Source organism: Rosa rugosa, chromosome 2 (assembly GCF_958449725.1).
Source record: "Rosa rugosa chromosome 2, drRosRugo1.1, whole genome shotgun sequence".
NCBI classification, from domain to species: Eukaryota; Viridiplantae; Streptophyta; class Magnoliopsida; order Rosales; family Rosaceae; genus Rosa; species Rosa rugosa.
In genome coordinates this window covers 23,554,331-23,577,390 of record NC_084821.1, presented here as the reverse complement: position 1 = coordinate 23,577,390, position 23,060 = coordinate 23,554,331, and the positions used below count along the sequence as shown (strand labels likewise).

Genomic DNA, 23,060 nt, shown 5'->3' with positions numbered 1-23,060 from the left:
GTGTATTAATTAATATCAGCATAATCACTAGTGCATTGTGCAGTCCAATGGTGTTGTTTTTTTTTACCAAAATAGGTCAGCCCTTTTATTAAATTCAGCAAGCAGTACAAGAACGAAACATCTCAATGGGGTCGACATAAAGCAATCGCTCCTTAGAACTAAAATAAACCTTATTCTAGACAAATAGCGTCTCATCTAATCCCTAGTACACCCACCTTTTAGGAAGTTCACGCACCATTATTCTGACAAAAACCAGAAACCTTGAAGTAGGCATAAAAGGTAAACAACTAAGGCACTGATTTTTGCGACCCAAACAACAAAACTAAACTACATCACCCATAGAAGGTGAGTCCTCACCTTCTATCTCGCCCTCTGCACCCGGGGACTCAGAATCACCTTCCCTTACTGGCATAGTTCCATACACATTAACAACCTCATTGGTTGAGTCATCCAGAGTTGACTCAAACGTCAAAGCCTTTCCCCTCCTCTTATACTTGCGGATCTTCTTCTCCTCCTATTCCTTTATAGCCTTCACCTTATTCTTGCTTCCCTTTGGACTTCCAAGCTTTTTCTTCTTAGGTGAGACCAAAAATGTCTCATTCTTGCGCTACACAATCAAGGAGGTATTCTCTCCAACTTCCATCGTCGAATCAGGCAAAGCTAGGAACTTCTTCCCAAACCTACTCAACATTGCCATAACTTTTCGTTTCCTCCCAGTTGGCATCACCGGCATAGAAGAAAACTTCAGTCACTCATTCTTGCCGACCTCAGCCGTTATGGGACTCAAGACCAACGATGCCGAAGCAACATTACGCTGGGTAAGGAGAAAAGGAACACGGGGACTCACTCCCCCTACAGCAGGCAAGTTCGCCAAAACCGGGTTCATCCTAACATGGCCTCCCAGGGTTGTGGAGCTCAATAACTCAAAATTGGTCCCTGTTGCCGTGTGGTCGACTCCACCGCTCAATGCCCCAACACCATGACCCGACGAGCCCAAACCACCCGGCAAACACCCGAGAGCAGTACTCCTCGTGCCCAACTCCGTCTCCATCACAGAGGGCACCACATCCTTCCTCGAAATCAAAGACAACCCTGCCATAGCTGCCACCGATGATCGTGCCAGAATCTCTTCCTTTTCTTTGATCAAAGCTTTATCACAACCCATCGCATCATGAACAAACAAACCACAGTCACGACAATATCCCTTAACCTTCTCATAGATGAATGTTAATTCCGGCTTCACCACCGGAGAAAATTCAATAACTTTCCAGGTACTAATTCGCCGCCTCACATCAAACACGATCTTGATCCGCTGCTCTTCTTCTTTTCTTTTCAAGGCAGTCAAATCCATTCGAACCACATGCCCTAGAGTCGTGCCCACCATAGTGAGCGCCGTCTTATTCCTTAGAGCAAGAGGAAGACCCCTCACCGCGACCCAAGTCTCCATCAAATCCAGAAACACCGTCTCTGGCGGAGCAAACCCGTCATATTCACCCACCACAAGCATCGTGTTACGATAGAACCAGGGTCCCCTATGCAAAATCTGATTACGCACAGCCTCATTCTCAAAATGAAACACGAAGCGCTCACCTGCATCTTGAATGGTCAGGCCTGATCTGATATGCCAGATAGTAGAAATTGTACCCTTCAACCCTAGAAGCCTTGCCTTCCGCGCCAACAGTCGGCCAACCATGTACCAATGATTGTCCTGGAACGCCGCGGCCCCTGCATCCCCGAGAGTCACCAACGACGAGTCCGTCTGACTCAAAGTTTCCACCGAATCATTCACAACCCCAACCATCGACAAAGAAGGAGATCAACTGGGAATAGATGAATTCGAGGAAATTTTAACGATGCGAACTTGCACCGAGAAACCCTAGCAGAGACGGCTAGGTCTATCTTTTAACACATCCCTAAATACTTAATACACATTCTAAGGTTTTTGAAGATTTGTTGTTGCTAACCCTCTGTATTATGTCCATTCAATTTTATGTTACTTTATTTTTCCCAAAAAACAAAAAAAATGGTTGCAAGTTCTCATGTCAGTCCAGTGGTGTTGTGTGTTCTAATCATGCGGAGTCTTTGTTTATTTTATTTTGAAGAGCAAATGATTTGAAGGGACTAAAGTGCCCTTGGTTAGATTTGAAAAATCTAACAGGAATGGGCTTGATCTTTTTTTTTTTTTTTTTGGCAAGGAATGGCTTGATCTTTACACATTAGCAGATAATAAAATTAATTAACAACGATATAAATTTGCGGTATGAAAATAAAAAATTTAATATTAAGGTGTGAGATTGAAAATTTTCCTATAATTCAAGGACTTATTTATAATTAATTTAAACTTATTCGATCTTTCATAACTCATAGGCATGTTCTTCTTCTTCTGTTTTGGCTAATCATGGGCATATTCAATAGCCTTCTTCTTTTTTTGGTAGATTTCAATTTTTTTTTTTTCGATGACGGTAGATTTCATCTTTCTCTTCGGTCAGAATTGCAATAAGCCAATAATTAGTCCACCAATAATGCAACTATGCAAGTCACCAATAATGCAAGTCTTGGTCATGCTGCTTATTGGCTAGTCGCTGTATGCTTTTATTAGTTTATATGACAGGAGTAAAAGCTGTATGCTTATCTCTTTCGGGGTCCAGATGGACAAGAAAAGTAGCTTTGTCTCTTGCGGGGTCAGATGGAAAAGAAAAGTTGTAAAACCCAAGACAGAAACAAGGCCCTCGACAGTAGAAGTAATCACCCCCAAAGTCTATAGTGAGATCTACATATTCTATTCACTCAAGTACTCAAGACTGACCTTTTTCACTTCCATGATCTTCATTATCCCATTCATTCTCTTCTGCTGAATCTCCATAAACTCATTCATCATCTCTTTGTTTGATTTTCTTATTTGCTCTCTGGTTGTTTCAGTCTCCTTGTTTTGGTTTTACTTCTTGTTTACATTTTTTGCTCTACTTCTCAAATTAAAAAGCCAACTCAATATCACAAGGAAAAAAGAAAAATATTAGTACGTCTTAGTAGAGTCATGCCTGCTCTGCAAATGTCATTTGCTTTTAGTTTGCATCTGTTTCCAGAAAGAACATTCTTCTGATTTTACTTCTTGTTTTCATTATTTGCTCTGTTAAAGAAAAAGAAAAAGAAAACGTATTGCATTTGAAGAGTATCCAAGAAAGAAAAAAGAAACATCCTTTTGTGTTTACTGTACTTCTAATTTCCTAGTTTGAAAAGCAAATTACATATCCTCCATTCTTTAAGCTGAGTCTAATTTACCAGATTGATTACCTTCATACTTGGGTCATTCAATTGTAAGCCAAAGGAATTTAAAGAGATAAGCTTCATTCGCAGCACTTAAGAGGTAAAGTATGTCCTTATATTTCATTGATTGATTATAGTTGCCCTGTTTTACCTGTTTCTTGTTTTTGATTTGGTTAAGTACTGAAAGTAGCATGGGGTTTGTTACTACAATTGTTGAAGGATACCTGTTTTAAGTTAGTGTACTCCTGCTTTGTAAATTGTAAATGTTATCGACTTTTACTTTTTATATGTTTCCGAAAAGCACTTTCTCTTGGTTGTTTTTCTTGTTTTAAGTTTGTTGCTTCCTTTTGCTTTTACTGAACATCTGTTTCCAATGTAAAAGAACAGAGAGAGTTGCATGTTCTCTGTTCTTTACAAGCTTAGTTTCGTTTACCAGATGGATTGCATTCTTATTTCTATGCGAGTCAAAAGCGAAGCAATTTCAAGAGCAACTAGCTTGATTTTTACTCCAAGAAGTAAACGTACGTACTTTAGCTTTAGTTTCTTTCTGTGTTTTCAATTGCCCTGTTTTTTGGATTTGGTTTATATTCAATCAACAAAACGAAGCAGATAAAGTTTGTTTTACTTCTTGTTTTGATTGTTCGTTCTGCATCTCAAAAATCATAATTGGCATCCGATTATAAGGTATTCATGACTGTTCTTACAGCCTTCTTTTGCATCTGAAGTACATATTGTAAGCTCAGTCTTCTTGAACAGATGGATTGCATTCACTGGCACTCCAAGTTAATCAGTTTGAAGAGAATCTAGCTTGATTTATAACGTACCAAAAGAGATAAGGTATGTCCTTCAATTTCCTTTATTAGTTCAATTTCCCTTTTTTCCTTGTTTGTATTGTGTTCAACAAAAGCAAGCATGTAAATGAAAAACAGAGTTGTATACTTTTTGTTCTTGAAACTTGTGTTCGTATTCCGTTTTCAGTCAACTCTAATTGAAGGAAGTACTGGTTAGAAGAGCAACCGCTTTATTCATAATCCAAAGCTGTTCAGGTGTTCAGGTATGTACTTTAATTTCCTTTACTAGCTGCTAGAGATAGATTAGTAACTAAACCCTGGCTCTAATTCATGTCGTCCCTTTTCTTTTTAACATAGCTCATCGACCGGAAAGAACAATTTCTTTTGGTTTTGCTTATAAAAAATATGTGCTCTTAATTTTTTATATCTCTATTTTTTCTTTTTTGGCTAATAAGCTTCAATTTCATTTAGCAGATGAATTATATTTGAATACTTCCCCGTCAGTCTGAAGAATTTGAACAACAATTAGCTTGATTCATAGCCAAAAGGAATACGGTGCGTCCTTCAGTATTCACAAATCATTTAGATTGCCCTGTATTCCAATTTTTTATTTTGATTTGCTTATGTTTGGGCGGGGGAAACAGGTAAATAATAGACTGAAAGTTTAATGGACTTTATTACTTCTATTGTCTCTGGAGTTATCGTAAAGATTGCTGAGACTACAGTTGTACCACTTTATCGCCAAGTGGGTTATGTTATTCACTACAAAAGCAACCTTCAAAATCTGAGGGATCAAGTGGAGAACCTAGTTTGTGCTAAAGACAGGAGGCAACACACTCTTGATGATGAAGTCAAAAGAAAAGGTAAAAGAGTTGAACGTGATGTCGAGAACTGGCTCACAAAAGTGGATGAGATTACTCAAGAGGTTGACATTTTCTTGGAAGATGAACGCCATGCAAAGACCAAGTGTTTCCATGGATTTTGTCCTAATCCAATTCTTCGATATCAGCTCAGCAGAAAATCAACAAAATTGGTGCAGAAGGTTGAATTCCATGAAAAGAGAGAATTTACCACTCTTTCATACAGTGTTCCCCCACAAGATATATGCAATATTCAATCCCGAGATTACCTAGCTTTTGAATCAAGGCTTTCGATTGTGAAAGATATCATGGAGAAACTGAGAAATCCGGATACCAACATGATTGGCGTGTATGGAATTGGTGGTGTGGGTAAGACCACACTGGCCAAAGAAGTCTATAGACAAGCTACAGAACAGAAGTTATTTGATGATGTTATTATAGTACTAGATGTAAAACTGATTCCAGACTTGGAAGGAATTCAAAAGCAAATTCTTGAAAAGTTAGGCATGAAGGTTGTTGATGGTCAAAGTATAGCTATAAGAGCGTCTCTTCTATGGGATAGGATAAAAGACAAGAAGGTTCTTATCATTTTAGACGATGTTCCAGAAAGAATTTATTTGGAGACTATGGGAGTTCTGAATGAGCCAAATTGTAATCTAATGTTCACAGCTAGAGATCGAAGAGTTTTATGCTCTGAGATGCGTACACAAGAGGATTTTCGGCTTGATGCTTTGGGAGAAATAGAAACTTGGAATTTGTTTGAGAAGGTGGCTGGTGATATTGTTAAAGAAAACCCTATAAGAACCGTAGCCAAAGAAGTTGCCAAGAAGTGTGGAGGTCTGCCAATTTTAGTGGTCGCTGTTGCAAGTGCCTTGAGAGTTGGTACTTTACATGAGTGGAAGGATGCCTTGAGAAAGTTAAAAAAGTTTGACATGAAAGAATTGGCAGAAAAAGCATGGTTAACTCTAGAGTGGAGTTACAATCAATTAGATGCTGAAGAGCTTAAACCACTCTTCCTCCTTTGTGGAATTTTTGCTTGGGGTAATTATTCGATGGATCTCAATGACTGCTTCAAATATAGTATGGGATTGGGTTTGTTGAAAAAAGTGGACACAATGGAAGAAGCACAAGCTGCATTTCATTCGTTAATTAAAAAGCTTCAAAACTATTGTTTGTTGCCAGATCAGCAAGCCGTTATTGACAATACATTTGTCAGAATGCATGAGCTTGTCCGCAATGTTGCCGTCATGATTGCACGCAGAGATCAACATGTCCTCGTAAGAGAATCTACAGAGCTGTTTAAAGAATGGCCGAATAAAGCTTTTATTGAAAAATGCACTATGATCTTTCTCCGTTTGTCCAATGTTCCCAGACTTCCTGAAGTCCCTAGTCAATGTCAAGAACTAAAACTGTTTGCCTTGGAAAGTAGGGATCAGTCGCTACAAATAGGGTCCAACTTCTTCAAAGACATGAAAGAACTCAAAGTGTTAGATTTGTCCGGGTTTCCTGTGCCATCACTTCCTGCATCTCTTCAGTTCCTAACAAATCTTCAAACGTTGTGTTTAGACCGGTGCGTGTTGGGAGACATAGCCCTAGTTGGACAACTAAGAAGTTTGAAAATTCTTAGCTTGTTGAAATCCAAACTTACACAGTTGCCCGAAGAAATAGGGCAGCTTACCAATCTACAGTTGTTGGATTTGACCGGTTGCTCAAAACTTGTACTGATTCCACCTAATGTTATAGCGAGCTTAAAAAGTCTTGAAGATTTGAGAATGGGAGGAAACAGCTTTAAGCAATGGGAGGCTGAAGGAATCGTGGGTAGCAAAAGAAGAACAAATTCTAGCCTTTCAGAGCTGAAGCAGTTGTCTAAGCTAACCGCATTAGACATCCATATTCCGGATGCTAGAGTTCTTCCATCAGGCTTGTTATTGCACTTGGAAAGATATCATGTATTCATCGGTGAAGAGTGGAAATGGCTTTCTTTTGATAATAGTTTCAACACGCTAAAGCTCAAGCTAGCAACAAGCAATCAATTGGACGGAGGTCTAGAGATGTTGGTGAAGAAATCTGAGCATTTGTACTTGGATGTAATGGAAGGTGTCAATGATATATTTCATCTATTAAATAGTGATGGTTATCAGCAACTGAAACATCTCCAAGTCCAAAACAATGCTGAGATTACATATGTCATCAATCACAACGTCTTCCAGAAATTACAATCTTTGACATTGATGAATCTACCAAAGCTTGTTAGTTTCTCCTCCAACAGCAGAACAGTTGTTGCAATTACAACGACGAATGAGCAATTGAAGACTGATGGAGAGTGTAAAGAAATCATTTTGGAGAATGAGATCGAGAGTCCTGTGCAACTTTTCAAGAATGGAGAGGTATTGCTCAATTTTGACTTCCTTTAATTTGTAGCATTAGGATTGCTTGTTTCTGACCATTTGTTTAATTATGATCAGAATGGCTATTGTAGGCATTCATTTAAAGATCCATGTAATTTTCTTTGCTTTATTTCACTCTTCAGACTTATTCAGTTTTTGTCTAGTCTAGAAAAAGATGAAATACTCCCCACCTATCTAAGATTTGTTTTTTTTTTTTTGAAATAAAAACATGATGCACTTTATCTTTTCAACTAGCCACAAGGATGGATGATAGTTAAGGGATAGGTGGGCTATTTCCTAGCCAATCATATTGATACATGCGTAGATTATGTCCACCAAAAATTTCTACGTAAATACCCAAGCCAATTACAAAATTAATGTATGTAATCTGTTCATAACTCATCCCAATTTTAATTTCCTAAACCGTTAGAGGAAAGTCTAATTATCTCATACTCTTGCCATTCTTATCATTGGTAAAATACTTTTTACTATCAAAAATCTTATATCGGATTTAAATGCAAATTTGAAACTCAGACTCTTTGCGTTTCCCAATCATATTTATCATTTTACTTCTTGTTTAAACCATTCCATCGATCCCGTTCCAATGGTCAGCTGCTGACCATGGAATTTTTGCTCACTCACCGTCCGATTGAAATCGGACGGTTCACAGCTAAGTGATGAGAGAGGAGAAGAGAATTGTGAACCGTCCGATTTCAATCGGACGGTGATTGAGCAAATGATCCCTGGTCAGTTGCTGACCAGGTGATCAGGACTGACCATTCCATTATGTTTAACATTTGTAAACCATTTTACATTTTTTACTCATTCTTTCAGCAATCACATATTGAAATAGTTCATTGAAAAAAAAAAAAAAAGCATTGCCCTTTGAAAAAAAAAAAATTCATAAGATAAATCTAGCTCAGGGTATTTCAAAATCCTAGCTTCGTCCCTGACTAGCTAATGACCACATTCAACACACCTTAGACCAATAACTAATTGGCAGTATTTTGTCCGTTCCTTTTTGTTACTGGGTGAGATTTTTTTTTGGCCCCTGTGCTTATTTTGCTCTTTGCCTGGGTCGTGTTTGTTTAGGGCATTGTCCCATTTTTTCTTAATATACAAGAATATACAAGTTTATTTACAAAAAAAGAAAAGTACGTACGTACCAAACTCTTGTAAGTAGCAGTTTAGCTTTTTGGTCTGTTGCTCTATAGCTTTTGTTTAGTGGACTTCCTTTCTGCTTCTTGTTTAGTGGACTTACATTTTATCAAATTAAAGAAAAGCTGACATGTAAAAATTTGATAAGTAATGTAAAAAATTATCTATAGTTTTTGTAATCCTCAACCAAGCTGTTTCAAGATGTTTGTTTTAGCTTCCGCCTTTCATACCACGTGTGTGTGTGTATTATACAGCTATTAACATTGAATCACCATTTTCTAATATGAATGAATGTCTACTGCAGATTGTGATGCCAAACTTAACAATCTTGATTGTGCATAAATGTGATGGTTTAAGATTCTTGCTATCATCTTCCATGGCTAAGAGTCTTGTACAACTCAAACATCTTGAGGTACACAACTGTCAAATAATGGAAGAGATTATATCAACAAAAGAATCCGGTGAAGAAATGACTACAAAGGACATCTTTTGTAAGCTGAACCATCTTCAACTACAACATCTACCACAACTCACAAGATTCTGCGTAGGAAATTATATTGAATTTCCGTCCTTGGAGATATTGCATTTAGAAGATTGTACTAAACTGGAGACTTTCATCTTTGATCATGCTATGATCAAAAGTGCAGAAACTGATTCAAAGGATAATCTTGAGACTCCTGGACCATATTTTTTGTTTGATGACAAGGTAAATTTCATCTCAAATTTCATCTCATTTCTCTTTGTTTTATGAATTGAACACAATTCTAGTTCTTTTCTAGTAGAATTTGTGGCTTTGATATCACTAATGGAATTTCATACGGAAGAGTCTAGTTGTGATGGGTTAGGACAAATTAGAACCAGAGTGTTAAGAGGAATTTTTGGGAGAAGGTATTTAGGCCAAATTGGTAGTAGGACACTAAATTTGAAATATAGGAGATGAAACAAAGCAGGCCGGAAGAGCTTTGAACTTCTAGCTTTGATTGCTTCACTTCTAGCTTAGTTCATTAACTTGCTTCTACTTTCCATTACAAGAGTTCATACTCATATATATAGGACTTGTTAACTGACTTACAACACCACTAGTACCACTGACCTTGGTTTGTGGTTAATTAACTACAAAACATTAGTTAACACTTCTCTAGACCTTACTACAACTTCTCTAGATTTTACTACATAACATAATTACATGATCATTCTAAAAATGCGCTCTTTAACTTGATCATTTTAGATCATATTCTAGATTACTCTTACTTGATGTAGAATCCTTTAGAATCACAATCAAGGGCGGATCCACTTAAGAGGCTGGTTGGGCTACAGCCTAACCCAAAATCCTTAGAATATTTTACTTACTATTAGTGCTGGTCACCATGAATGTAGGTTTGGTTTAGTTGGCGAGTACGTTGTTGTTTTGCTTCTTTCTTCAGTAAAGACTGAAGTTCGAATATTCTTGTCTCTTGTAATTTTCTCCTCTGTTTTTTTCCCCTTTAGTTACAACATTTCTACAAGTATATCTTTAAATTTTCTCCCCCTTAAAGGCAAATCTAATCTTGCATTTGCCTGTTATTTATTATTATTATTATTTGCCCTTTTCTCATTTTCTTCTTCCTTCTTTCTTTAGTTATAACTTTATCAACTGATAAAAATTTCTTCCAAAAAATCTAATCTAACATTCTTGGAAGTATTATCGACCAAAAAAAAAATTTCTTCTAAGCAAGTGTTAGATTAGCCCAACCCAACTTCATATCCTAGATCCGCCACTGATCACAATGTGCATTACTTTTCAACATTTTCCTTTTTTTCAAATATGTCCACTTCAATTCCGTGCCCAACATAAAAAATGAAAGTTGATTTTTTTTGACAAGTTCTTATGACCATATATGTGCAGGTTGGATTTCCAAGCTTGGAGAGATTGGTCATTTATGACCTTCCTAAGTTGATAACAGTATGGCACAACCAACTTTCTCAGGACTCCTTTTGCAGACTCAGAAAAGTTGACGTAGGAAGATGCCACAATCTAATAAATATCTTTGCTGCTAGTATTATGGGAAGATTGAATGCTCTGGACACCTTACAGATACGTAATTGCAAGTCAATACAGGGGGTATTTGAACTTGAAGGAATCAATGTTGAGAGACATGATGACCCATCAACTACTCAGATGAGGATGTCTTATTGTCAAAATCTCGATCTAATAGAAATAGATTCATGTGAGAGTTTGAAGAATATCCTTCCAGTATCAGTGGCCAAGGGTCTTGAGCAACTAAGGAAGCTGAGTGTGACTAATTGTGATGGAGTGGAGGCAATTGTTGCAAAGGAAGGACAAGAAACCACCCCTAACTTTGTGTTCCCGAAAGCAACGTCTGTGACATTTTATTATCTGCCCAAGATCAAGTGTTTCTATAATGGGAGGCACACTTCCAAGTGGCCGTTGCTCAAAGAATTATGGGTGAATGGATGCCGAAATGTGGATATATTTGGCTCGGAATTTTCAAGATTTCAGGAAAACCTTGGGTCTACACAGCCTTTTTTCTTAATTGAGAAGGTAAATATGCTTGATAATTGAGAAGGTTTTGTTCTTTTCTTGAGAATGAATAGATAAGATTTGATAATGATATTTTTTCTGTAGATTGGATTTATTAAATAAGTTTCTATCTCTTTTTTTTTCTTTTCTTTTTGATAAGCTATCCTATACCGAGAACATTAATTACCTTCCTTCTTTGCTATCTATTAGTTAATATTTATGGGACTACATGTGATAATGTGTTCACTTATTCAGGATTCATTCCCCAACTTGGAATATTTGACTTTGGGAGGCACGGAGATGGAGATTTGGGATGGTCCACTCCCAGCGGAGTTGTTTACCAAGCTGAAGCATCTTGACATTGCATCTTCACACTTCAAGTCATCAGATGCTTTTCTTCAAAAATTACACAACCAGCTTGAAATACTTCAGGTGAATGAATCCCTTTTGGAGGAGATATTTGTCGATCAAGGAAATGGTAGTGGAGAAATACATGCAGGTGGGACCCAGCTCCGACGTCTAAGATCTTTGAAGCTTAGAAAGCTTTCCATGTTGATGCATCTAGGGAAGGAGAACTCCCAACTAGTAGTTATTCCGAAGTTGGAAATTCTTGAAGTGGAGCATTGTGTCAGAGTACAGAACCTGAGGTCATCTGCAATATCCTTTCAGAATCTAACCACTTTGAAAGTAAATGGTTGTCACGGACTGCAATATTTGACATCTTGTTCGATAGCTCAAAGTTTAGTCCAACTCACACACATGGAAGTTAAGGATTGTCAAAACCTTATGGAAATAGTGGCAGGCAACCAAGATGATGCAGGAAGTGAGATTGCATTCACCCGTCTACAACATTTGGAACTTTCTGCTCTACCAAATCTCCGAAGATTCTGCTGTGGAAATTGCTTAGTTAAAATTCCATCCTTGGATACATTAGTTGTGACCGATTGCCTGGTCAAGTTGAGCATTTCTCCTGATCGGGTATTCCTCACTGATTTTGACCCAGAAAGGTTTCTTCAGAATTTTAATAATCTTGATAACCTTGTGCTGCATGGTGATCACAAAGAGATATTTTTCCATGAAGAAAATAGTGGCGATGAAATACATGCAGTTGTGACCCTCCCTCATTTAACATCTTTGAAACTTTCAGAAATGAACATGCTAATGCATCTAGGGAAGGAGAACTCCCAACCAATTATTCCAAATTTGGAAATTCTAGAGGTGTCACTCTGTGGGAAATTAAAGAATCTAAGCTCACCAGCAATATCCTTTCAGAATCTCAAAACTCTGAAAGCAATTGGTTGTCAAGGGCTGGAATATTTGATAACTAGCTCGATTGCCCAGAGTCTAATGCAACTCACACATTTGGAAGTTAAGGATTGTGAAGGACTGGTGCAAATAGTGGGAAGCAGCAGCGAAGATGAGGCAGGAAATGAGATTGCTTTTAACAGGTTGGAGCATTTGGAACTGTCCGGATTGCCCAGTTTGCAACGTTTTTTCTCGGCTAACATGCTTTCTCATCAATTTACAATTTGCGATGAAATTGAAGAGAGTGGTGATACGAAGGAGAATCTTGATGGTGCTGTACAATACTTTCTATTTGACAAAAAGGTGGGTTAATTGTACGTTTCCTTCTCTGTCACAATTTATTTCCAGTCTGTACCCACTTAGTAAAGTTAATTTGTAGTTACAATTTAAATAATATCATGAATACAGACGCAGGTGATTGCTTCACTTCTAGCTTAGTTCATTAACTTGCTTCTAGTACTTACAATTCCAAGAGTTCATACTCATATATACTCATTCTAGATCATATTGTAGATTACTCTTGCTTGATGCAGAATACTTTAGAGTCACAATATGCATTACTTTTCAACATTTTTTTTTCTTTTCAAATATGTCCACTTCAATTCCGTGCCCAAAATAAAAAATGAAAGTTGATCTTTTTGACAAGTTCTTATGACCATATATGTGCAGGTTGGATTTCCAAGCTTGGAGAGATTGGTCATTTATGACCTTCCTAAGTTGATAACAATATGGCACAACCAACTTCCTCAGGACTCTTTCTGCAGACTCAGAAAAGTTGACGTACAAAGATGCCACAATCTAATAAATATCTTTGCTGCTAGTATTATGGGAAGATTGAATGCTCTGGACACCTTACAGATACGTAATTGCAAGTCAATACAGGGGGTATTTGAACTTGAAGGAATCAATGTTGAGAGACATGATGACCCATCAACTACTCAGATGAGGATGTCTTATTGTCAAAATCTCGATCTAATAGAAATAGATTCATGTGAGAGTTTGAAGAATATCCTTCCAGTATCAGTGGCCAAGGGTCTTGAGCAACTAAGGAAGCTGAGTGTGACTAATTGTGATGGAGTGGAGGCAATTGTTGCAAAGGAAGGACAAGAAACCACCCCTAACTTTGTGTTCCCGAAAGCAACGTCTGTGACATTTTATTATCTGCCCAAGATCAAGTGTTTCTATAATGGGAGGCACACTTCCAAGTGGCCGTTGCTCAAAGAATTATGGGTGAATGGATGCCGAAATGTGGATATATTTGGCTCGGAATTTTCAAGATTTCAGGAAAACCTTGGGTCTACACAGCCTTTTTTCTTAATTGAGAAGGTAAATATGCTTGATAATTGAGAAGGTTTTGTTCTTTTCTTGAGAATGAATAGATAAGATTTGATAATGATATTTTTTCTGTAGATTGGATTTATTAAATAAGTTTCTATTGTTGTAGGAGAATAGAATTGTGTTTATCATTGATAATAGGAGCCCTTTAAATAGGGAGTTACAAGGTACCCAAAAAGGTAATAGAATCCGATTACAATTGAATACCTATAGCACATTCCTATTACAACTCTAAACCCTAGTTTGTAGAGGCACACATTATGTCGACATCCTTCAACACTCCCCCTTGTGCCGCTCAAACTTGGCGATGACGCTTTGATTGTTGCCTCGTTAAAAACCTTGCCAGGTAACAAAAACCCAGTGGGACAAAAATAACCCTGGTCGAAGGACAAAAAGAGCACAACACGTCCTTCACTCTTCGAGATCGAACATGTAGACATCATGCCTCCCCCTGATGTCAATATCTCCCCCTGATTGCTACAATCATGGGAGTTCGGATAACTTTCTTAATCCGATGCTCTTCACATGTTTCTCGAAGGTGGATTTTGGTAACGACTTGGTAAATAAGTCCGCTACATTATCCTCAGATCGGATTTGGTTCACTTCAATATTTAGAAGTGCCTGTTGTTGCTGATTGTAAAAGAACTTAGGCGATATATGCTTGGTGTTGTCGCCCTTGATGAAACCTAATTTCATTTGTTCAATACAAGCTGCATTATCCTCATAAATGCATGTAGGTTCATCTGTGGTAGACTTCAAACCACAAGTTCCTCGAATATGTCTAACTATAGACCTTAGCCATATGCATTCTCGCACAGCTTCATGTAGAGCAATGATCTCTGCATGATTTGAGGAAGTAGCAACAAGGGTCTGTTTTGTAGACCTCCAAGATATCGCAGTGCTTCCCATGGTAAAGACATAACCCGTTTGGGAGCGACCTTTGTGAGGATCAGAGAGATACCCTGCATCAGCAAAACCCATCAAGACATCGTTGTCATTTTGATGGAGGGGAGGAGGAGTACGGAAGGTGGCGTTTTGCCTTGTGGAGTCCGATCCCACACTTCCATTATTTCTTCTCTCTCTGTAGGGATAAAGCAAGCCCATATCAATCGTACCTCTTAAGTATCGAAAGATTGTCTTTACACCAATCCAATGGCGGCGTGTTGGCGCAGAACTGTGTCGAGCTAACAAGTTCACTGCGAATGAGATATCCGGTCTTGTGCATTGAGCTAAGTACAATAATGCGCCTATTGCACTTAGATAGGGCACTTCAGCCTCTAGTAAGTCTTCGTCCTCATCCCTTGGACGAAATGGATCTTTTCCGGGCTCAAGACTACGGCCGATCATGGGAGTACTCACAGGCTTTGCTTTATCCTCATTAAAGCGCCTTAGTAATTTTTGAGTATATGCTGACTGATGGATCATAATCCCATCACTACGGTGCTCGAGCTCTAGTCCGAGACAAAACCGTGTTTTCCCAAGATCTTTCATCTCAAATTCGGATTTCAAGTATTGGGCAGTTTCCTTTAACTCATCTAGAGTTCCAATTAGGTTCATGTCGTCGACATAAACTGCTACAATTGCAAATCCGGAACTTGTTCTTTTTATAAACACGCATGGGCATATTTCATTGTTGACATATCCCTTCCCAATCAAGTAGTCACTTAGACGGTTATACCACATCCGTCCGGATTGTTTCAATCCATATAGTGAGCGTCTCAATCTTATTGAAAACGCGCTCCGTGGTTTAGAGCCACTTGATTTGGGTAATTGAAGTCCATCTGGAATCTTCATATATATCTCTGAATCTAGATCCCCATAGAGATATGCAGTAACCACATCCATAAGCTGCATGTCAAGTTTTTCGGAAACTACCAAACTGACAAGGTAGCGGAACGTTATAACGTCCATTACGGGAGAATATGTCTCCTCGTAGTCGATTCCAGGGCGTTGTGAGAAACCTTGCGCCACAAGGCGGGCTTTGTATCTAACAACCTCATTTTTCTCATAACGCTTTCTAACAAAGACCCATTTATGGCCAACAGGCTTTATATTTGGGGGTGTCAGCGTTATAGGCCCAAATACCTGTCTCTTTGTTAGTGAATCCAATTCAACCTGGATCGCATCTTTCCATTTAGGCCAATCTGCCCTTCGTTGACATTCTTCAACAGAGCGAGGTTCGATATCATCGTGTTCTATAATTCCTTGAGCGATAGAGTATGCAAATACATCATGAAGGACAATAGAATCTCGATTCAACGTCTCATGTACACTAATGTAATTCATGGAGATCTCTCTATTCCCTGGAGTTGGTTCTAACATTGGAGCGTCCCCTAATGATGTCTCTTGGACATAACCATAATCCGGGATATCTTCATGAGACGGGTTATTTATGTCGATGATTAATGGATCTTTTTGTGCCAAACTCGCTTTCTTTCTTGGGCGAGAGTCCATCGAACCTTTGGGCCTCCCACGTTTCCTTGCTGGGAGCCCGGCCTGAGCCACATTACCATCACTATTAGTGGTGGCGGTGCCATGCCCAATACCCCTAGGGGTGGCGCCATGTCCATGATTTTTAGGGACATCAATCCTTGCAGGTACGTTTGCAGCAGGTATATGTGATCTTGTCACTTTAGCGATATCAGAAAACGCGTCAGGCATAGAGTCTGCTACGTTCTGAAGATCGAGAATTCTCCGCACTTCAATTTCGGACTGTGCGGTTCGGGGATCAAGATGAGACAAAGTGGGGACAGACCACGACAATTCCTGTCGTTCCTGTTGAACATTATTGTTCTTATCTCCCCCTAACGACGGGAAGACTGTCTCATCAAAGTGACAATCCGCAAATCTAGCGGTAAATAGATCGCCTGTCAAGGGTTCTAAGTAGCGGATAATAGTTGGAGAGTCATATCCAACATAAATGCCTAATCGTCTTTGAGGACCCATTTTGGTGCGCTGTGGCGGCGCAATTGGCACATAAACTGTACACCCAAATATGCGTAAGTGTGAGACGTTAGGCTCATATCCAGTAACCAACTGGGACGCAGAAAATGGTTGAGTGGCAGTAGGCCTCAGACGAATAAGCACAGCTGCATGCAATATTGCATATCCCCAAGCAGAAACAGGGAGATTGGTGCGCATAACCAATGCTCTAGCAACCATTTGAAGTCTTTTAATGGCAGCTTCTGCTAGACCATTTTGGGTGTGAATGTGAGGAACAGGGTGTTCAACCTCAATCCCAATGGACATGCAATAGTCATCAAAAGTTTTTGATGTAAACTCTCCAGCATTGTCAAGACGAATTGACTTAATGGGATGATCAGGGTGGTGAGCCCTTAACTTAATGATTTGTGCTAGGAGTTTAGCAAATGCAGCATTTCGTGTGGACAAAAGCATGACATATGACCAGCGTGTCGATGCATCAACCAACACCATAAAATATCTAAATGGTCCGCAAGTTGGTTGGATAGGTCCACAAATATCACCTTGGATTCTTTGTAAGAATGGTATATTTTCTTTGGTGTCCTTTGCATAGGATGGTTTAGATACTAACTTTGCTAATGAGCAGGCTTTGCAAAACGAATGATGGGCTTTGGAAGCAACCAAGGAAGAATTTGGTTGTACCACGAAGTCACAATTGACTTTAGAAGTCGAAAAAGGAACCAAGGAAGCATTAGTGGTGTCAATGCCACTGTTGGGCCGCAAGGGGTAGGCGGTTTTGGCTCTACCTTGGACCAAATTATGGTTTTGACTTCTTTTCGTTTTTAATAGGAGAATAGAATTGTGTTTATCATTGATAATAGGAGCCCTTTAAATAGGGAGTTACAAGGTACCCAAAAAGGTAATAGAATCCGATTACAATTGAATACCTATAGCACATTCCTATTACAACTCTAAACCCTAGTTTGTAGAGGCACACATTATGTCGACATCCTTCAACATCTATCTCTTTTTTTTTCTTTTCTTTTTGATAAGCTATCCTATACCGAGAACATTAATTACCTTCCTTCTTTGCTATCTATTAGTTAATATTTATGGGACTACATGTGATAATGTGTTCACTTATTCAGGATTCATTCCCCAATTTGGAATATTTGACTTTGGGAGGCACGGAGATGGAGATTTGGGATGGTCCACTCCCAGCGGAGTTGTTTACCAAGCTGAAGCATCTTGACATTGCATCTTCACACTTCAAGTCATCAGATGCTTTTCTTCAAAAATTACACAACCAGCTTGAAATACTTCAGGTGAATGAATCCCTTTTGGAGGAGATATTTGTCGATCAAGGAAATGGTAGTGGAGAAATACATGCAGGTGGGACCCAGCTCCGACGTCTAAGATCTTTGAAGCTTAGAAAGCTTTCCATGTTGATGCATCTAGGGAAGGAGAACTCCCAACTAGTAGTTATTCCGAAGTTGGAAATTCTTGAAGTGGAGCATTGTGTCAGAGTACAGAACCTGAGGTCATCTGCAATATCCTTTCAGAATCTAACCACTTTGAAAGTAAATGGTTGTCACGGACTGCAATATTTGACATCTTGTTCGATAGCTCAAAGTTTAGTCCAACTCACACACATGGAAGTTAAGGATTGTCAAAACCTTATGGAAATAGTGGCAGGCAACCAAGATGATGCAGGAAGTGAGATTGCATTCACCCGTCTACAACATTTGGAACTTTCTGCTCTACCAAGTCTCCGAAGATTCTGCTGTGGAAATTGCTTAGTTAAAATTCCATCCTTGGATACATTAGTTGTGACCGATTGCCTGGTCAAGTTGAGCATTTCTCCTGATCGGGTATTCCTCACTGATTTTGACCCAGAAAGGTTTCTTCAGAATTTTAATAATCTTGATAACCTTGTGCTGCATGGTGATCACAGAGATATTTTTCCATGAAGAAAATAGTGGCGATGAAATACATGCAGTTGTGACCCTCCCTCATTTAACATCTTTGAAACTTTCAGAAATGAACATGCTAATGCATCTAGGGAAGGAGAACTCCCAACCAATTATTCCAAATTTGGAAATTCTAGAGGTGTCACTCTGTGGGAAATTAAAGAATCTAAGCTCACCAGCAATATCCTTTCAGAATCTCAAAACTCTGAAAGCAATTGGTTGTCAAGGGCTGGAATATTTGATAACTAGCTCGATTGCCCAGAGTCTAATGCAACTCACACATTTGGAAGTTAAGGATTGTGAAGGACTGGTGCAAATAGTGGGAAGCAGCAGCGAAGATGAGGCAGGAAATGAGATTGCTTTTAACAGGTTGGAGCATTTGGAACTGTCCGGATTGCCCAGTTTGCAACGTTTTTTCTCGGCTAACATGCTTTCTCATCAATTTACAATTTGCGATGAAATTGAAGAGAGTGGTGATATGAAGGAGAATCTTAATAGTGCTGTACAATACATTCTATTTGACAAAAAGGTGGGTTAATTATACGTCTCCTTCTCTGTCACAATTTATTCCAGTCTGTACCCACTTAATAAAGTTAATTTCTATTGACAACTTAAATAATATCATGAATATAAATGCAGGTGGGATTACCTAGATTGGAAACACTGATCGTCCATGACCTACACAAGTTGATGACAATATGGCACGAACAACTTGCTCCAGACTCCTTTTGTAGGCTCAAAACAGTTGATGTTCAGAGATGCAGCAGTCTAATAAATATCTTTGGGGCCAGTATTCTGGGAAGATTGAATGTTCTCGACGCTTTGAAGCTAAGGCAGTGCCAGTCGCTACGACTGGTATTCGAACACGGAGGAATCAATGCTGAAGAAGAAGATGATACATCAATCACTCCGTCCAAATTGCCTGAATACTGTCAGAATTTGGTTTCAGTGGAAATAGATTCCTGTGAGAGTTTGAGGAATATCTTTCCAGCCTCAGTAGCCAGAGGTCTTCAGCAGCTGAGGAAGCTGAGTGTAAAGAATTGCGTTAGAGTGGAGGAAATTGTTGCGATGGAAGGACTGGGAATGACAACACCTGAGTTTGTGTTCCCAAACGCAACATCTGTGATCTTTCAAAATCTGCCACGACTTTCAAGTTTTTATCCAGGGATGCACGCTTCCGTGTGGCCTCTACTCAAGGAGTTGAGAGTGAAGTTCTGTGATAATGTGGAGATTTTTGCCGTGGGCCTTGTGGGTACAGCTATCAGGCAACCTTTGTTTCTGATCGAGAAGGTAAGTTTACATATATTCCAATTTTTCTTTGAAATTGGATATTTCTAGTTATGTATTAACTTCTCCGTTTACTTGAGGTCCGTTCTACTTTTTTGTGTTGAAACCAATGACCACGCAATTCTGCAGCTATATGTTTTAAAGACCTGAACACAAAAGACAAAAAAAATTGTAAACTAGAAACTAAATGTAGACGGAACAACTTCTCGGGAAATTCTAGTGTACTGGTGGGTATCTCATACCCACATTTACAAAAGTGAGAACAAATTTTGTTGTCAAAGTTGTAATTTGAGTCCTCTTTGTGTAATCTTAGTTCTAATAATGGTAATTACACCTCTTACGACATTTTACAAGTTTTTGAATAAATTTGTTGTCAATGTTGTAATCTTAGTTCTAATAATGGTAATTACACCTCTTACGACATTTTTACAAGCTTTTGAATAAATTCGTTGTCAATGTTATAATTTTTGTTTAACTATATGTAAATAGTGTAAATGAATATGGTAACTTTTGTTCTCAATGTTGTAATTTTGGTTCAAATACTTGTAAATTTTTGTTCAAATAGTTGTAAATGAGGGTATCTCATACCCACCAGTACACTAGCTTGTCTCCAACTTCTCTTAGCTGTGCATGTTGATCAAATTTCAGGGTTCATTCTCCAACTTGGAACTATTGCACTTTTACTCAAAGGTCGGTGCAATGAAGAATTGGTGGAGTCTACTCCCAGCAGAGTTCTTCAGCAAACTAAAATCTCTTTGGTCTCAATCTGGTGTGTTTCAATCTGGTTTCCTTCAGTATTTACCTCATCTTGAAGACCTTGTGCTTTATGGTTTTGAGAAAGAAGTATTTGTCCATGAAGGAATTAGTAGTGGGGAAATTCAGGCAGTTGGGACACTACTCCCGCACTTAAAGCGTTTGACGCTATATATAATGCCGGAGCTGATACATCTAGGGAAGGAAAACTCCCAACTAGTTATTCCAAATTTGGAGTTTCTACGGGTGACACTTTGTGGGAAATTAAAGAATCTAACATCACCTGCAGTATCCTTTCAAAATTTAAAAACTTTGAAAGTCCGTTCCTGCCACGGACTGGAATATTTGACAACTTACTCGATAGCCCAAAGCTTAACGCAACTCACACATATGGAAGTTAAGGATTGTCAAGAACTGACAGAGATAGTGGCAAGTAGCAACCAAGATGATGATGCAGTAAATGAGATTGCATTCATGAGATTACAACGTTTGGAACTTTCTGGTCTACCAAGTCTCCGAAGATTTTGCTCCGGAAATTGTTTAGTTAAAATCCCATCCTTAGGCATTTTAACCGTTACTGAATGCCTGATCGACATGAAGATTTCCCCTGATCAGGTACTCCTGAGCAATTCAAAACCAGAAAGGTTGAAGTTAATAGAGGAAGAGGCAGAATATCATGACAAATCGGTAAGTTTATATTTCGGTTTTTCCAAATTCTTCAAATGTCCTAAACCAGGACAATCGATCCACTGTATCACAATATGACCTTAATTATTTTCTTTCGGTTGCATTCTTTTTTTCTTTTTTTCTTTTTTCTTTTCTCTGCAGGAAGGATCGGGTACAACTAGAACTCAAGCTACATAAGATATGATGCACCTGTCCGAGTGGAAGAGTATTCCTAAATAACAAAACCAGAAATAGTGGAAATAACAGAATCAGATGATGACGGTGATTGATGAACTGGTAAGTTTAATTTTATGACCAAACATCTTTTGAACTCCCTACTCATCTAATAGGAATATATCCATTTTATTCTACGTAATTTAATGTTTAATTTGTTGCACCTTCAAATGTGCTTCTTGCCGCTTCAAGGCACAAATGCTGAACTAAACTTGTACTGAAGGAAGAGATTGTTAATCACAGCTTCACAGGCCTACAGCTGAAAGGTTCGGCAATCACAAGCTTTCTTCAGGTTCTGCCAGTTTGAACGCGGTCTCTTTTTTTCAGACATTTTATGGTTCTCTAATGGCGTTAGCTAAACTAACTACTGCTGTAAGCCTTGCTTTGCTTCTCTCTCACCAGCTTATTTTAGCAGAGAAAAGCACAAAAAGCCTTTTGATTGGTGCTAACTTTGCATCAGCTGGTTCTCGTTATCATGACTCTGCTGGAAAGTTGAATGTAAGATAGCATGCTAACTAGTTAAAACTCTTTCAGAATGATATGATACTTAACAGGTGTATTAATGTAGATATATCGGTGTTGCAGCGTGCAATTCCACTGTGTCAACACTCGAACACTCAGAAGGTGCACTATAAGGTGACTAAAGCCAGTGCTTCATAATGGGGGTTCATGCAATTTACCTCATTAGTCAGAACCAGTACATTAATCATCCAGAATTCTGATGTTCTCCAAATCCTATGAAAAGTTCAGTTAGGTAATTCTTCCTCACACCTTTGAAATAGATTCAAATTTGATCTTGGTTACATCGTACAGTGTGATTTTGGTTCATAGAGTGATGTCAAAATGTCAAGAATTAGCTTACTTAAATACAATGTATCAACCATATTTTGCTGTACTTCACCAGTGGTAACCGAACATTTGAAGAAGCACGAGGGAGATGGATGATAGTATTTGATCACCAAACTGGTAATTCCGCTTCATTTCATGCGGTTTGTTAGTCCTTCTTCGTGAGCTACTGTAAATGACAATAATTTAATTTCCACTTTTGCTGAATAGCAGATGCACAAGATTGAAGAATTCAGGAGAGACCCTTCACATGATGTATCACCCATATGTTGCAGTAACTCACTAGTTGTACCAAACACTGTGGGAGATGATACTATTCACAAATCTACCAGCCCCTCTTCATTTTCAACGAGTTTTCGTCATTCAATGTTAGCGTGCAACAGCTGCAACTATAGATGGTAATGACAACTGAAAATTCAAATTCCATTGTCGCTGAATAACAGACTCACGAGATTGATTGGGGACGCAATGTGGTTCCTTGATTAGCTGAGACACAGAGATCGATTAGTTACACAATTTTTTTCACTATCTATTTGACAAAATGTCAGATTGAATAGCTCATTAGTTTTATGTTTCAAATGATGATCAGGCTCATTATTAAGGTCCATGATTTGGTGCACTCAACCAATTTGGGTGCATTCTTATATGTCATGCTGTTATGCTGTCATCTTCTTCATATAGAACTGGAGACTGATTGAAGTGATCAATTAAGTCTTAGCTTGTAGCCTTCAAAGTTCATTATATCAGCATTTATCTAGCTT

The 23,060-nt window shown here is 38.6% G+C and overlaps 1 protein-coding gene across 1 annotated transcript; it reads left to right on the top strand.

Annotated features, from left to right (window-relative positions):
- Positions 1-2,715: 2,715 nt before the first annotated feature.
- Positions 2,716-23,045, top strand: LOC133732843 (uncharacterized). Its single transcript, XM_062160436.1, has 20 exons — positions 2,716-3,364; positions 4,021-4,101; positions 4,243-4,318; positions 4,530-4,610; positions 4,700-7,302; positions 8,765-9,166; positions 10,346-11,002; positions 11,237-11,480; positions 12,090-12,589; positions 12,956-13,612; positions 17,692-17,935; positions 18,543-19,042; positions 19,153-19,803; positions 20,449-21,240; positions 21,382-21,516; positions 21,646-21,745; positions 21,856-21,951; positions 22,039-22,207; positions 22,358-22,419; positions 22,513-23,045. The coding sequence occupies exons 5-15, from the start codon at positions 4,723-4,725 to the stop codon at positions 21,415-21,417; spliced, it is 7,263 nt and encodes a 2,420-aa protein (XP_062016420.1). The 5' UTR covers positions 2,716-3,364; positions 4,021-4,101; positions 4,243-4,318; positions 4,530-4,610; positions 4,700-4,722; the 3' UTR covers positions 21,418-21,516; positions 21,646-21,745; positions 21,856-21,951; positions 22,039-22,207; positions 22,358-22,419; positions 22,513-23,045.
- The last annotated feature ends 15 nt before the right edge of the window (positions 23,046-23,060 follow it).